Raw genomic sequence first — 17,235 nt, 5'->3', positions numbered from 1 at the left:
CTGGGTGGCTCAGCTGGTTAAATGTTTGACTTCAGCTCAGGTCATGATGCCAGCATCCTGGGATGGAACCTCGTGTTGGGCTCCCTGCTCAGCGGGGAGTCTGCTTCCCCCACCCCACTCCCTGCACTCCCCCCCTCCCATTCCCTGCCTCCCTTTGCTCTTCCCCCAAACCCATGCTCTCTCTTTCTCTCAAATAAATAAATAAAATCTTTAAAAAATAAAATAAAATATAAATCGATGTAAAGCAAACAACCCAACTGAAAATGGACAAAGTACATGAACAGGCATCTCACAGGAAAGGAAACCTGTCAGGCCAATAAACTTATAAAAGGATACTCAACCTCACTAGGAATCAGGAAATCCAAATTACAATAACATTTCACATCCATCTGATTGGCAAACATTTTTTTTTTTTGATTGGCAAACATTTTTAAAGTCTGACAATACCAAATGTTGGTAAGGTGCAGAGAAATAGGAATTTTCCTACACTGTTGGTAGGAACGTAAATTGGTACAACCACTTTGGAAAGCAATTTGGTAATTTTAATCATTTCCACTCCCAGGAATATACTCTAAACAATCTTGCTCACAGGAGATATGTGAAAGATTGCTTGCTTCAGAATTGTCTGTAATAGGGAATATGGGAAATAACCAAAACTCTCCCAATAGGAGAATACAAAAATAATCACCAAGTATTAATACAATGGAATTCTTTATGCAGCAGTTAAATAAATGAACAAAACTGCATGTACCCAATGGACAAATCTCAAAAACAAAGTGTTGAGCGAAAAAAAAAAAAAAAGATAAGGTGGCAGAAAGATACATACACTATGATACCATTTATGCTAAATAGTATTATATATAGTTTATGGTAATATGTGTAAGTAAAGGTATAAAAATAGTCATGGCAATGATATGTACCTATTTTGGTATTGTGGATGCCTCTGACGAGAGAAGAAAGGGAAAAGGGTTAAGGAGGAACATATTCCACAAGATATTCAATCATGTCTGTAATATTTTAAAATAAAACCTGAAGTAAATATGGCAGAATTATGTTTATTATATTATTTGTGATTTCTCATATGTTTGAAATGTTTTATTTAAAAAGTGACTAACTTCAAAGTAAAACCAGGAAATATATTATCTAAATGACTGATAAAATCCTAATAAATACTAAAATTCCAATAAAATTTAATCATTAAAATTGTCAAAATTCTCATTGTAAAATATAAAAATTTCAGTTTTAAGTAAGTGTCCATATTATAAATAAGTATGAGCTATCTAGACATAAACTGTAAATTACCCTGATCACAGGGTTTAAAATATAAAATATAAGTATACATACATGTAGGTAAAGATTGAAAAGCAGCACTAAAAATAAATTAACATAAACTTTTAAGCTAGAAGGGTTTGGGTGAAATTTCTTTAATTTTTTTTATTTTTAAAATCTGACTTAATAAAGGAAATGTTGCTAAAATAAATGTATTATGTACTTTCTGAAAAGTTTTTTCCATAGAAATAATATAGGGAGAAATGAAGGGGGGTAAATCAGTGGGGGAGACGAACCATGAGAGACTATGGACTCTGAGAAACAAACTGAGGGTTCTAGAGGGGAGGGGGGTGGGAGGATGGGTTAGCCTGGTGATGGGTATTAAAGAGGGCACGTTCTGCATGGAGCACTGGGTGTTATACGCAAACAATGAATCATGGAACACTACATCAAAAACTAATGATGTAATGTATGGTGATTAATATAACATAATAAAATTTAAAAAAAATAAAAAAATATGTACGGATAAAAACAAAACAAAACAAAACACCTCTACTAACCTTATGCCAGTAGAGTTAGGGACGTCTTAGGAATTATCAAGTCAACAACCCAATTTTATTTTAATGAACATGGGAGTAGAGTTTTGGCATTTATCGAACTTCCCACAAATATCATTTATTTCTCAAAAACAACCCCCCCCCTTGAGGTAAAAAGTATTCTTAGCTTGATTTTTCAGAGGAGGAAATGAAGATCTTGAAAGATTTAAGTGATTGGCTCAAAGTCATGTAGTTAATTAGAGGAAAATTGGTACTAGCACTCAGATCTCTCACACCTGGCCCCATATTTTTCCATGTCTTTTTAAACAGAAATTTAAAGTACAGAAAACTTCAGAGAATATTACAAATGTTTAGCCACAAGTCAGAATTAACAAATGTTGAATTTTTGTCATTTTGCTTGAGAATATTTTTCTTTTAGATTAAAAAAAAATCAGACAGTTGAAATCCATTTTGTACCCCGAGGGCTCCTGAGAGATAATCAATATCAATTTGGTGGGTATCCTCCTGGTCCATACCTTTCCATTTTAACTTCGGATATGCATCCATAAATAAGTTGGTTTTGCAGGGTTTTTTTCACCCAACATGTTTTTTGAGCTCTATTAGGTTAATGCATAAAGTTCAGTCATCTTAATTGCTATGTGATATTCTGTTATATAAACATACAGTGCATTCTATTTATTCATTTCCATTCTCCTACTATATATATTTAGTGCTTACTCAATAAGCATATGGGGAAGTGTTCTGGGAGTTTTTATGTATTAGCTTCCTTAATCTTCATAACAAATCCATGTGGAAGGGTTGTTATAACCCCTGTTGTACACAATGACGAAACTAAAGGAACAGACAAGGAATGTGCCCAAGGTTTCACAGCCAATAAGCAACAGATCCAGAATTCAACCCCAGAGGAGTTGAATCCAGAGCCCCTACCCTTGACTTCTGGGCTACATTACTTGAGCCTACTGCTCAGGCATCTTTACCGTACAGCCATCCCTGTTGTACAAATACTGTCCCCAGAGCCCTGCCATCCCCTGGTAGGACTCTGCTTGAGTCTATGGCCAGCACGTGTTCTGACTGATTGGCGCCTGTACCTACTTTATGGCTAAGTATTTTGAAAAGCATGCCCATTCTTAATTGGCTAGACACTTAGGTTGTTTTCAATTCTTCACCCCTACAAACAAGAGAACCTAGAAATAGACATGCTGAGTCATAGATTATATGCATCCAAGGTTTTACTAAAAACTACTGATTGCTCTTGATCACTGGTTTTACTAATGAACTAATAAACTATATTAATACGCTTAAAAAAAAAGAAATAATATAGCCACAGAGATTTAAACAAATAGTTCTCTAGAAATATATAGTACAAAGTAGTCAAGTCCTTTCAGGCCTTCCTCTAAATTCTTTTCTTTCTTTTTAAATGATCAGGTTAAACAAACAGGCACACAACAAAATGATGTGGGTCAAATCACTATCGCCACCCAATTTTCAAGGGCAATGGCAGTCAAGAATTCACCCAGGACTGATACTTTGCTATGCCTTTAATTAAATTTAAAACTCAATTGTTCCATTCGTGTCTCAAATCAATCAGATGAAATTCACCTTTTACGTGGCCTGAATCCTGATAGCTCGGCACACTTGATAGGTAATTTAATCATCTCTGGTGTAGATGAACGCAAACTCAAATTAGCTAGTGAAAGAGTTGGTCTTCTCTGAGATAGCTGTGCTTTTCCACTTTTATGCAAGAGCTGAGCTTCACCAACTGGCTAGCTGGAGGTGTTATTAAAAATTTAGTGAAAGAAACAAAGGTGTGCCCTGGTGTCTCTTGTTACCCTGTCTACTGTTACTCGGGCAGACAAAAGGCATAGAGCCTGCCTCATGAATAATGTGACATGGAATATTCACGATCTATTTTTAATGGAGTCAAGTAATAACATTAAAAGAGATATTTGCAATCTTCAAATTTCACACGGTAACAGTCACAGTAATTTGTTTTGATTCTGAACTGAGGATATCAAGATGTATTTTTTTTTCTCTAAAAAGGCATACTGTTAACATCAAAATTACAACTTCTCATTTATAGCATAAACAAGGATTACGAAAATGGCCCAAAAGTTCTAAATGTTGTAAGAGAAGGACAGGACAGATAACTAGATTTCAATCAGTCTACTTACCTCTCAATGCAACTTCTTTACTTTTCAAACCAGGATGGAAATAATCAACCAGTGTGCACAGTGAATTCTGTAAGGACATTTTGTGATCTTTATTCATTGGGAATTTTGTTTCCCAGGACACTAGGAAGAGGTTCCTGGATGCTATACCTGTTCACTCATCAGTTCAGGAAAATTATCTTAAACATTATAAACAAATTTAAATTTTGAATGACAGTAAAGTGACAGGGAAAGGCATGGTATTGAAAACCAGGTGAGCACAGCCAAGGACTGAGATTTGGAGAGACTGGAGAAAAGCAGTTTCAAAGCCCCTTTACCCACCAACTCCAGAGAGTCCTGTGTTCAATTGGTTTCCTTCAATTTCTCTTCCCATTGTGCTCTAGAAAGCAGAGCCAGTCAGGATGAAGCAGGGATTTTATTGTCTTTGCTTATTTACCTATTACGTCAGCAAATACCTATTGATCTCCTATTGTGTGCCAGGCATTGTTCTGGGAGCTGAAGATTCAGCAGTGACCCAATAAATAAAGCTCCACAGGACACTGTGCTCACTGCTGTGTCCCTACCACCTAGAACAGTGCCAGGCACATACTAGGTACTCATCAATATGTGTGAAGTTGATTTGAATTGAAAGGGACAATCTACTGGTGGTCACCATGAGCCAAGGCATACTTTGGCTGGGAGACGTTAGAATGAACCCAAGTAGTCGGGATTTAGGTCAGAACCTTATTCCCTTATTCTTGGTTTCATTCTCGTAAAGGACTGCTTCAAACCAGCAAGAAACTCCCACAGGTGGGATAGAGCCAGAAATAACCCAAATTCCAATTTTTACTGCCCCTGATGCGTCTTTAGATTGAGACTTGCCTTAGGTGAGGCAACTAACCAATATCACATACTTTCTCTCCCTTCCAGTCTCCACAGAATCAAATAGTCCGGGTTGGATTGGGATGACAGAACCATATCCACATTTTATGGTCAAGGAAACTGGAACCAGGGAAGCCAAAGAAGTTGTCTAAGTCACACAATATATTGGTGACAGAGCTGTGACTAACATTCAATTTCTGGACCTAAGACCTGTGATTTCTTTATTTATCTGGGAGCCTTCGGCCTATAAAAAAAAAACAAAAAACAAAAACCCACCCACCAACCAACCAAACTACAAAAACAACCCTGAAGTCCTCAGAAGTACCTATGTTCATGTGGGACCACTAGGGACCACTAGGGACTTTAGTTTTGTATACCTAGTTTTTCTGTTAAGAAAGAAGGATCTTTGAGGTATAGAAGGAAAAAGCAAATGAAAATCGGAGCAATTGCATTTTACTCTCTTCTGGATATTGGCTTGCCTGCTTTAGTTTTAATACCCCACGGTAGTTTCTTTCAGTGCCAACTCCCACTACAGACTAAAACAAAGGTCTTTCCCCAATTCCCTGCCTAAATGAAAAGCAATATGTCAGAGTCTTTTTTTTTTAAAGACTTTATTTATTTATTTGACAGAGAGAGAGAGAGCACAAGTAGGCAGAGTGGCAGGCAGAGGGAGAGGGAGAAGCAGGCTCTCCGCCAAGCAGGGAGCCAGACGTGGGGCTCGATTCCAGGACCCCAGGATCATGACCTGAGCCGAAGGCAGTCGCTTAACTGACTGAGCCACCCAGGCGCCCCAATAGGTCAGAGTCTTAATACTTTATTAACTTAAAACATCATTCTAATAAATATGTATTAACAAACACAATGCACTCCAGAAGATCTAAAAACATTTACAAACCTCATCAAAGTAAAAATACCACTTTTTCTTCTTTATAGTACACATGGAGGGTCACTTCACATGCCTGCTAGCTTAGACATCTTAAAAATATCAGCTTAACATTAAAAAACTGAATATACACATGAACCTTGGAAGTATCTGTTCAGCTATTTTGTTGTTGTTGTTGTTTATTCTTGATAAAATCCAAACGTGTCAGAAAAGAAGGGTCAAGATTTTGTTTCATCTTCTCTGAATTCCCTAGGAGGGAAAAAGCAGATCCAGCCACTTGGAGGAGGTGCAACTGTTAGCTTCTGAAGGGCAGCGGCCGTAACTTTAATCTCTGGCTCCCCCATACCTAGCATAGGCCTGGAACCTGGTGGTCAACAAACACCTGCTGAGTGAGGGGGTGGTATCTTGTCCAGAGGTGTTGCTCTGTCCTCCCAGCTCCTCAGAGGGAGCCTTCACAAGCCTCCTGCAGAAAGGACTCTCCTGTCCTCTCACCACCAAGTCCACGCGTCTTCTGCTCCTGCTTGGAGCAAGCTGGACGTGTATTTTGTAATTTCAAAAGCATGAAACTCCTTCCCCAAATCCGTTTCTGAACTAGTCTTCGAGTGGGAGAATTGATCCCTCCAAGATTTATAGGCAGCACCCAATAGAAAGGGGTTAACAGACTCCCCAGAAAGAAAAAAAAAAGTAACACTCATTTTTCATTCTAGATAAAAACATTAGCATGTGTCCACCTTGTAAATGGTGACCCCTCCTCTTCCACACAAGTATCTGGGGTGGGGCAAGAGGAGGGTAAAAACCTGAAGGATTTTCCTGTCTGTGGAGCAGGGCTGGGAATGTGAAGAACTGCAGGGCCCGAGATTTTAGCTGATCTCCCCTTGACTTCGAGTCTTCAGGTGTCGGGGAGCCTATTTGGCGTGTCCAAAGCCCAGTGAGTCATTTGGTTCCCACTCTGGGCTGAACTTTGAAAGGGTAACTTATCCCTTCTTGCAGTTCCCAGAAGTAAGGTGAAGGGGCTCACCCTGCTGGGAGTTTTGGACAGGACTGAAGGGCCTGAGAAGTCAGACGTGGATGGTGGCAAGTGGGGAGGCTGCCCTCCGTAGTGTTGTGTAACTCTGCTTGCAGCCAGTCAGGGCCTTCATTTGAGCCCATGCTGGGTCTCCCGGTGCCGCCTGAGGTCCACCTTCCTCTGGAAGCCCTTCCCACACAGGTCACAGCCAAAGGGTTTGAAGCCTGTGTGCTTGCGGCTGTGGGTGATGAGGTTGGAGCTCTGGCTGAACGCCTTCCCACACACCTGGCATTTGTGGGGCTTCTCACCTGCGAGGAGGGAGGAGGGGAGGGGAGGAAGTATGAGCTTATGATCAAGCTAGAGGGGATTCACTGTGACCCACATGCTCTTGGCAGCAGCTGGCTGCACCACAGTCTAAGGCCTTCAAGCAACTTGGAGGGTGACGTGTTGCAACGCAAGTCCTGGGAAGTCATGGGTGCACCAAGTGAAAGGGAGACTTTCTGAGTGGGGGTTCCCAGCAAAAGGCCTCAAACCGTTTCCTGCTAAACGGAAACAGCAAAGGCCACGTGCCCAGACTCACAGCTGAATCCACCCTGGCAAGACACCCCTGACTTTAGAAGCAGAGAGCTCCCACAGCAGATGTTCAATGTGGGGGTGGGGGCCATGTGACTCTGCTCTAATTCAGAGGAAGTTTTCAAATCTGAGTTTCCAAGTGGGTGTTGGTTTGTATGGACCAGTGAGCCTGCCTTCTTTCTTGCTTTTGAAGGACAATAGAATGTATCTGAAGCATAGACATGTCTCAAAGTCTTATTTTCAAAACTCCACATTTGGGTCACAAAGTATTTCTTAAATAGCGGATCCTTTCCAACTTGATTTTATTTTCTTTTTATAAGGATTCTTTATATCTTTGCAAGTCTTCACCATAAATTAATAAGTAACAAAGAGAAAAAGTGTCAGGGGCGCCTGGGTGGCTTAGTTGGTTGAGTGTCCGACTCTTGGTTTTGGCTCAGGTCATGATCTCAGGGTTGTGAGATCCAGCCCTCTGTCAGGCTCTGTCCTCAACACAGAGTCTGCTTGAGATTCTTTCCCTTTTCCTCTCCCTCCCCACACGCTCTCTCTCTCTCTTTCTCTCCCAAATAAATATCTTTTTCAGTGTTGCTGGTTGTTTCCTTCTTTTTATAACCTTGTAGAGGAGAAAAAATATCTTTTACCTCTACTTTTCTAAGTTCTAGACTGGGACCCCTGTAAATAAATAAAAATCTTAAAAAAAAAAAAAAGAAAGTTTTGTCTTCCCCCCAATTCATGTGCTGTTTAATATTTGGGTAAATAACATGAATTTCCAAAGAGCCTCAGCATGTCATTATTGTCAGGGCTTGGTCTTGGAAAAGTGCACAAAATAGATGAGGTTTGTTTTTGAGGAAACTTCTGTCCCTCTTGCGGCACCCCTTTCTGCCTTCATGCTTCAGATTTCTTTAATAAGGAGCCACCCATCAAAATTTAGCCTATCCCTTTAGGGTCAAATAAATCTGAGAAACAAATTCTAGGTACGATGTGAATGTTTGATAAAGACTTAATGTTTCATTCAGTCAAGATCCTAGTTGCATTTTGGGCGCCTGGGTGGCTCAGTCGGTTAAGCGTCTGTCTTCAGCTCAGGTCATGATCCCAGGGTCCTGGGATCGAGCCCCGCATCGTGCTCCCTGCTCAGCGGAAAGCCTGCTTCTCCCTCTCCCTCTGCTTGCTGCTCTGCCTACTTGTGCTCTCTCTCTCTATCTCTCTGTCAAATAAATGAATAAAAGCTTTTTTAAAAAAAGTAAAAAAAAAAATCCTAGTTGCATTTTGGTAAGGGTCTTGAATACCTTTACTCAAAAGGAGTGAGTTAACAGAAATTTCAGGTAAGGGGTCATGATTAAAGTAGGATATTTTTCTGGGTTTTCTGAAGGGGGTTTACACTGCCCAAACATATTTATAAGCATCAAAGGTAGATGTTTGGAACACACTGAAATTTGTTTTAAATCAGTATTCATATTCTGGAATAAAATAGTCAGAATTCTGGGTCTCTTGTTCATGTCTTATTTACTATTAAAGAAACTGCTCCTGGCATTAAAACTGCCACCGATATACAATCAAAATGTTAGGTAAAGATCCCAGGATTGGAATCCAGAGCATTCCATGGCCCCAAGATTTACTCTCAGTCTGACCTTCGGTAAATCATTTCATCACCCTGAGTTTCATCACCCTAAGGCTACTTACTCGGGTGGCAGTGAGGATCAAAAGAAGGGATGGGGCACCTGCATGGCTCAATCAGTTAAGCATCTGACTCAGGTCATGATCTCAAGGTCCTGGGATCAAGCCCCATGTCTGGCTCAGTGGGGAGTCTCCTTGTCCCTCTCCCTCTGCCCCTCCCACTCATGCCCTCTTTATCTCTCTCTCAAATAAATAACTAAAATCTTTTTTAAAAAGGGAGGGATAGATTTTTTTTTAAGAAGGGATAGGTTTGAAAGCAGTTTGTAAATTATGAAGTATTATAATAGGTGAAGATTTACCATTATTATGGCATGAACTTGCTGATATTTTGAAAAGGGCAGTAAGTGAATAGAAGCTTTCTATATCTACCAACCCTCATGACACTGAAAATAGAATACAGTAAACAGTGGTCAAGATAATAGACATTTGAAGTCAGGAATTTAAGTCCTGGCCCTGTTGCTTGCTATCAGGGCCCTGGACAAGTACCTGACCCTTCTGTGCCTCACTTGCCTCATCTCTAGAATGGGGATAAGGAATAGTCTCTACCTCCCAGAGTTCTTGTGAACATAAAATGAGATAATGCATTTAAAAAGTGCTTAGCAGACAGCTTAGTAATATTTACCATTGTTTTTTCCTCCTCAATCAGAATAAGCTCTTAGACTGCAAGAAATGCAGCCAAGAGACCACACATAAGGCTTCCTGCTTCCCTAAAAGGCTGGGTGGGAGCCCTGGAGAAAGAGCTCACTCTCTGGTGCTTAGTAGTTCACCCAGAGCAGGCAGCAGTTGGAGCAGCAGCTAAACTAGAGGAAAATAGTCTTTGCAAAGATAGAAAACCTGAGGTTGGCCAGCTGAGTGGTTCTTCAAATGCAGCCCCACACCGAGGCCCCTCTGGGGAGAACCTTGTATGTAAATGAATCTAAGAGAATCTGCCTCCTTGTTTTCTTAACACACTGCAGTGATTAACTCCATCTAGAAGGCCTCATCTACCACTCACTCTGTAGCCAGAATATCAGAGCTAAGGTGAATTATACTGGCCTCAGGAGGAAGAACAATGCTCTTCCATGCCAGCCTTCCCCAGGTGTTTTCAGACAAGCCAAGGGCTTTCAGCTTACCAGTGTGGATGAAGGTGTGTTTCTTCATGTCTGACTTCTGGTGGAATCTCTTGCCACAGTACTGACAAGGGTAGGGCCGGGTGTCTGAGTGGATGAGCAAGTGTGTAGACAGCGTAGATGACCTCTTGAAGCTCTTGCCACAGATCTTACAGTCAAAGCTGCGTTCCTGTGGATAGAAAGATGTGGCATTCCTATTGTAGTCATATAGGCTGCCGTCTTCTTCACCACCAACCCGACCATAAAATCCCCCCAAACCAGGGCTCTCCCTTCCTTCAGGCTCCCCCTCCACTTAGCCTGCCCCATCATCCCTGGCTCCAGATTTATTTCCAACCTCCACCCTCCCTCCCCACCCCAGCCTCTTCCCCTTTAACACTTTTTCTACCCAAACACTTTTCACCCACAACCCTCCACACCCCATGGCAAAAATGTATCCCCACCCTGCTTTTTTGACACCCATTGACAAACACTTCACCCTCCTCAACAGGAGGCTTAGACCTCAGTCACTTGAGACCACTGCGCCCTCTAGCCCTTGTTGAGAGAGACTGGAGAATGGTACTCTTTTTAGTAAATAAGTTTCTGTAAGTAAGCATTCACTTGTCATAGTTACTTGTGTACTTAATTGCTTATCTACCCTCGTCACTCAGCTAAACTGAAAAATTCCGTGGGGGCATCCTGTCAGGGACCTGCTGTGTTACAGGATTCTCAAGAGCCTAGCAGCTGGAAGTTGGACAACAAATACTAATAAAGAAATGCATGAAATAACAGCAGGACAAATATGCTTCTGGATGCTCTCAATGAGTTGACATCCCTTCCTTTCAGTTGGGAGGGGTCAGTCAATACAGATTAAGTGACAGCCATTTGGTGAAAAGAAGTGAGGCAAAAAACCCCAAAGCTAATAAATCTGATATATCAGCAGCAAGGGCGCATAGAAACCCTCCTCAAACCCAAAGTAATGATCTGGATCACCCTCTGGAGGCTTACAATGATGTGACACCAAACTCTAGGGCTGCCTCGAAGCCTGAGCCGGCCACCTTTCCCTACACACCCACATCTGGGCAAAGGGACATGGTGGAGGAGACTGGGGGCAATCCGGTGAAGCCCAAGGGAAAAGCTGCCAGGAGGAGAGTGGCCGGTGCTGCACGGACAAGCAGAACATCCCCGAATGTGAAAACCTGAACAGAGCCGCGCGCGGCCATACGCCCCGCGCTTACCTGCGAGTGCACGGCTTTATGCTGCTCCAGGCTCACCGCGTGCCCGAAGGTCTTGCCGCACATTTCGCACGCAAAGGGTCTCGTGCCGCTGTGGGACCTGCGCACGTGCACCTCGAGCCCGTGCGGCGTGGAGAACACCTGAGGCGGGTGGGGCCGGGGAGAAGGCCGCTGAGAGGGGCCAAGGGGCATGGGCCGGGGGCGCGGGCGCGGGCGCGGGGCCGACGAAGCCAGGCGCGCGGGAGCCTCACCTTGCTGCACTTGATGCACTTGTAGGAGCCGCCGCCCAGTAGCAGGCGGGTGCACAGCAGCTCCGACTCCACCTTGACGCCGGCGCCCTTGTCCGCGTGCAGCCCGTGGCCGCGCTCCGCATACAGCCCTCCCGCCGCCGCCGTCGGCCGCTCGTACAGCCCCGCCGCCGCGGGCCCGAAGTCGCCGTAGAGCCCCAGGCCCGCGCCGCCTGCAGCGCCACCTCCTGCGCTGCCTCCCCCGGGCGCCCCGGCCCCCGCGCCGCCCGCAGCCCGCTCGGGGCCGTAGAGCGCCGCGGGGTGGCCTGGCTCCGGGGCGCGCTCGCAGAAGAGGCCCAGGCCGGCGCCGCGCTCCAGGGCCGCGCACGGCCGGTAGCTGTGCACCAAGTGCCGCAGGTCAGAACCCGCCAGGCCGCTCCAAGAGTACGGCTTGAAGGGGAGGGGCAACGGCTGGGCTTCGTCCAGCGAAGGGCACGCCGACTTCTCCGAGGCTGTGGAGGCACAAGGGGGCGTCGGGTTAGGCTTCAGACGGCTGGGCGAAGGCCGCCCGGCGGCGTCTGCCAGTCGCCCGGCGCTGGGGGAGTCCTCCGTGCGCCAGACGCCGCACTAGGTGCCATGACGCCCCCAGGATAAAACGCGGACCCGGTCTCTGGGGCCTCGAGGATCACTGGAGGCGGCAGGGCGGCGAACGAATAGTTAAAATGACATCGGTCGAGGAGATGGGTAAATTTGGCGCCAGGGCAGCGGAAACGACGTTAAGAGGGTCCTTTCTGGCGGGACCCGAGCACTTCGCGGTCCCGCAGAGAAAAGCGCGCCAAGCTGTCTGTGCTGGAGAAATGTTCTGAGCTGAGCTAAGCGGGAGAACGTGGCCACAGTTAAGGTTTGGACAGCGCTCCTGCGCAGAGGGCCCAGCGCCCAGTGCCAACACTCTCCCGGCCCCTACAGGTTCCCCACTCCGTCCTTTTTCTTTCCGGGATAGATAAGGAGGGAGGGGAAAGGACCAGTAAGATGCGGCCTGGCCTACCGAAGACATCTGTTTGAAAAAAACGGGAAGGTGTTAACATTCCTAACAGTTATTAAATAGCCAGTGCAGGTAGCAAAGGGGCAGTGGGAAGAGGGTTTGGAGCTTGAACTGCCTGCCAAATACTCCTATTCTCATTCCTGTCATAGTTTTATGGGGGTAAAATCCAAATTTTTCATTAAGGTTTAGCCACCACCCTCCAGGGACATGGCTTTCCCATATTCGTGGCCTTCTGCACCCCCTGCACAACGTGAATTTTGCTAAAACCAAATACCCAACGTATCCTTTCTCCATTTGCATACGGATTTACAAATCTGTTCCCACCCTACACTCCAGGCTAACCGTTTCAGTGACAGGCTGCACCCCAAGTTTCAGTCGTAGAGATTCCGGAAGCACCCAGTCTTGCAGGGCCGTGTCCTGCACAGCCAAGAAGAATCCCCCACTCGCAGGCTCCCAGACACACTCGCTGGAGTTACGGCTTTAGCCAAGTCAACGCACTGAGTGTGGGATGGGGTTGGGGCTGTCTTTTAAAACTAGTGAATGCAATCTGAAAATGACAGGCACTTGGCAGAATCCGGCTAGTTTGCGTTCTCCTTCCCTGGCCCGAAGCCAAGGCTTGCTCCCACCCAACGTTTTCGCAAACCTCAATTGCTGTCTGGAAATTAAGCCCACGGACTGGTCCCCAAGACTAGGCCAACCCAGCAAAACGAAAACTGAAACAGGCCCCCCGATCCGCGCCTACGAAGACTCAGAGGAGGGCAGAGATTTTTCAGCCCCACCCGTCCCTCTTGCTTGGCACCCAGCTCTGCCAGGACCGTTGCTGCGGGAGCCAGAGGAAGTTTTAAAGACTGACCAGGTCTCCGTTTGAGACTCGGAGGTCTGATTTTGGGGATCCCAGCTCTTTCTAAACAGTGAGCTGATGAGAAAACGAAATGTCGAGGTTGCTGTCGGTCAAGACGACTCATTTATTTTCTCTCACCCACCATCTCTGCCAAACGAATCTTAACGAATGAACAAGCCGGGTCCAGCCGCCTCGGATCCAAGCAGCAGACCCTGTGAACAGGCTAACTCGGTCCCGGTTCAGAAGCCACATGCCTCCCCCATGGGCCCCCTTACCCCATAAACAAGCGCTCTCCTCTCGGAAAGACTCTCTGCCATCCATTTAGCATTTCTCCACCCAAAGCCGCCTCAGTTTATTCCTTGTCGCCTCGGCCCCAGAGCTCCCAACGGGTTCCTACCTGGAGACACAGAGGGCGACGGAGGCCTCCAGAAGTCCTCAAACTCTGAGCTCCGGTCGCAGACGCTGCCCTCACAGCTGCCCGGGGATGCGGAGGATCTCTCTGGAACCTCGGTCAACTGTGACTCGGGGGACAGACGACGCCGGGGCTCTGTCTTCGCCCCGTCTGCGCTCGAGGTGCTGTCTGCGGAGAGGAGGGAGGACAGGAGCTCAGGCTGGGCCTGATTGGGTTCTGAAGTGGCGCCCCCCAGACCGTGGCACCCTGGCGTCCTCCTCTTTTCCCAGACCTGGCTGGGAACCCTTCCGGATCCGAGGGCGGGAGCAAAGAGGCTGTGGCACCTAGGCGACAAGCCCGGAAGGGACCCGGACGGTAGGAAACAGAAAAGGCAGCAAAGGGGGCATCAGGGTCTCCCTGCCGGGTTCCTGGGGGATGGTGTGGTGGGGCTCAGAATCTACATCCCTGGGAGCCCCGCCCGGCCCCCGCGCACTCTGTACCTGCTCCGCCTGGCGCCAGGACATTCTCCAGGCGGAGGGAATAGTCGCGTCCCGGGGAGCGCGGCTGGTGGTAACTGTGAGCCTTCTTGCTCTTGACAAGGAACGAGCGCGGCATGGTGGTCGGGCGCGCTCTCCACTCCGCTCCCTGGAGCCGCAGTCAGCCCACTGTTACCCGGAGCGCTTGCTCAGCCCCAGCCAGGCGGAGACCTGCGAGAGGAGAAGAACCGGGTGGAAACGCGGGTCAGCACGCTCCGGGGGCCGGGACTGGGCAGCCGGGTGGAGAGAGAGCTCCGGCCGGGAGGAGGGAGGAAGGCCCACAGGAGGAGGGGCTTTGCCCCGCTGCGCCGCGCTCACCAGGTGGCACTCGGACAGGTGGCGCGAGCCCGCCGCCGCCGCCACAGCTGAGCGGTAAAACCCGTCCCGGGGCCCAGGCTCAGGCCTCTTCCTTCTGCCCTGCCCACACCCCTTGGCCCCTCCCCTTCCCTCGCAAAACTCGCTCTGGCAATCAAACTCTCCGGAGAGCCGATGTCCCCAACTGGCCAGTTACCCCCGCTCGACCACTCACTGCCTGCCTGGCCCTGTTTTCGGGCTGGGGAAGAGGGCAGGGACGCGCTGATCAATTTAAGGCCGAGGGATGTGTTCGCGCTCGAGGACCGGGAAGGGGCTAGAAGCCAAGCCCTTCTGGAGCCCGCTAGAAACTGGAGGGGGGTGGGAGGGGAGGGGCGCACTAGGCAGGCTGAGGAGCTGGGTCGGGTGACAGCAGCAGAGGAGCTGAGGGCAGCAGAAGCTGGAGAAAGAAAGGCAGGAGAGAAGAGGAACAGGAAGGTGGTGGGAGGGGGTATGACAGAGGACCGACCCCGGCCCCTGGTGGAACTCGCATCCCGGTGATCTCCCTCGCCCCTCACTCGTGCCTCACGCGAGGAAAAAGTTGGTCTGGAGACGCAAGTGCGGCGGAGGCAGGCAAAGTCTGGGGCAAGACACCCCAGACCATGGACACCTAACCTCGGAAACCAAGTCCTGGGAAAAAAGCACTTTTCGTTCTGCTCACCGAAAACCTTGTTTAGGGGAAGTCGAGCCCCATTCGCGCGCGCTGGCTGTGAACTGCGCTGTGGCTGGAGTCCGCGGAGAGCCAACAGTTCAGCGGCCGCGGAGAGCGCAGGGTGCTCTGCCGCGGCCAGAGCGCGGGGGTCCAGGCGCGGGAGGGAGCTAGCTGCCCGCGGCGCCGTTCTCATTAACCCCCAATCAGTTCACCTAATCCCGGGGTCGAAACCTGAGCCCGGCAGTGAGGCGGGGCAGCGCCTCCAGCTCGGCGCGGGGCTGCTGGGGGCGGAACCAGACGGGCTACTCGGTCTGGGGAAAACGAATTTGCCTTCCTCTCGATGGAGGTCAGGTTCACACGGGAGCTGCAGGCTCTTCGGGCACAGCAGCTCTCCATGGTCTTGTCTAGTTCAGGAACAAGTGTGCTGGGGGACCACGGGCCGGAGCAAGACCCTCGTCCTTGGCCTTCGCGAGGCTTAGGCTGCCAGATTAGGAGCTGCGTGGCTCTCAGGGCAGGATGCAGGACACTAAGACTGCCCGTTGGCGCTCCGAGCTCAAAACGAGTTCTCAGGGACTGGTTCCCTAGAGGGCATTCCACGTCCCACTGTGTCCCCCTCCCTGGGGGTGGAGCGGGGATAGGCTCGGGAGAAAAGACGGCTGGGGCATGTAGCGGAATCTCAGGAGACCTTTCAGGAGTCCTAAGAGCCAGAAGGCCCCTAGGAGTGACGGTGCCACCTGCCCCCGTCTGAGTCCGCCCCTAAGGTCGGAGGTTTGGAGGTGCTGGGGCTGCCCCAGGACGCAGTTCTGCCACCACAGTTTTCCCTGGGCCTCTGCTTGCGCCGCCACTTCGGCCGTATAATTAGACACCACAAACGTAAAAACGAATTCCTTAGACAGCCATGAAACTCAGAGGTAAAGGAATACGGGGTGAAACGGTCTCGAGGGCCCTCGTGAGGCTTGGGTCTGCGTCGGCGCGAAGTCGGGCGGAGGTGGGGACAGAGGGGGAACTGTCCGCGCGGGCGCTGAGCCTCTGCTGGCTGGGACCGCGCGGAATCAGGAGGGCACCGAGGCGTCCTCTCCACCCAGGCCGAGCCCCGCGCCTCTCTCTCCTGCTGGCTGGCCCGGCCCGATCCTGGGAGAGCGGAATGGGTTGGGGGTGGCAGGGACGAGGGCTGAGCGCGTGGGAAGGCTACCTGGCGCAGCAGCTGGCGGCGGGAGGGCGGGGCGCCCCCCAGCGCACGCGGCCTGGGGCCTCTCTTCACGGTCTGGGCCCGGGAAGGCGGGAGTGGAGGCGCCGACGGGCAGCCTCCTGAGCCCAGCTGCCACCGCCTCCCCACCAGATGTTTCCTTCCCGGATGAATCCTGCTCCCCTGCGCCAAAATCCCTTGCGGATAGGGTTCTCGGGGCTCCCGCACAGGGGCCAGCAGCCGGGGGGGATCCCGGCAGCGCCCTCTGGTCGCCCCCGCAGTGGCGCTGCCCCGTTAGTCCCCGCGGCCGCCCCCACCAGGGGGGCAGGCGCAGAACAGGCGCAACAGACCTACCTGCGGGGTCAGGGCGCGGGCACTGCGCTCCGAGAGTTTTCAAACTGAGTTGCTTTCGGGAGAGACTGCGCTGTCTCTCTCTCTCTTTTTTTAATCTCCTTCCGAGCTCAGCCCCCAAAACCACAAGCTTCACTTCCTGAGCGTTAAGGAGTAGCTCTCTTAGCCCTCTCAGACCTGCCCCCCCCAAACCCCCAGTCTGGGCGCGCTCCTTTGCGCAAGGGGCTAGGAGGCGGACAGGGGCCCCGGCCTTTTCAGCCGTCCTCCCAGGAGGTCCTCGGCGTTTTTGCTCTGTGGGACTGCGGGGGTGGGGAGACCCGGAGGGCCCAACACCCAGGCCCTAGAAATGA

The 17,235-nt window shown here is 49.1% G+C and overlaps 1 protein-coding gene across 1 annotated transcript; it reads right to left on the bottom strand.

The window, feature by feature from the left end:
• Positions 1 to 5,655: 5,655 nt before the first annotated feature.
• On the bottom strand, positions 5,656 to 14,493 carry GFI1 (growth factor independent 1 transcriptional repressor). The gene is made up of 6 exons (XM_045895388.2): positions 14,310 to 14,493; positions 13,816 to 13,998; positions 11,560 to 12,047; positions 11,312 to 11,449; positions 10,101 to 10,266; positions 5,656 to 7,052 (listed from the first exon to the last, which is right to left on the bottom strand). The coding sequence occupies exons 1-6, from the start codon at positions 14,422 to 14,424 to the stop codon at positions 6,874 to 6,876; spliced, it is 1,269 nt and encodes a 422-aa protein (XP_045751344.1). The 5' UTR covers positions 14,425 to 14,493; the 3' UTR covers positions 5,656 to 6,873.
• Between the last annotated feature and the right edge of the window lie 2,742 nt (positions 14,494 to 17,235).

Source organism: Mirounga angustirostris, unplaced genomic scaffold (assembly GCF_029215605.1).
Source record: "Mirounga angustirostris isolate CCGP_5_RB_7025 unplaced genomic scaffold, mMirAng1.0.hap1 SCAF_4, whole genome shotgun sequence".
Lineage (NCBI taxonomy): Eukaryota > Metazoa > Chordata > Mammalia > Carnivora > Phocidae > Mirounga > Mirounga angustirostris.
The sequence above is the reverse complement of the archived record's forward strand: the minus strand, read 5'-3'. Positions and strand labels throughout refer to the sequence as shown.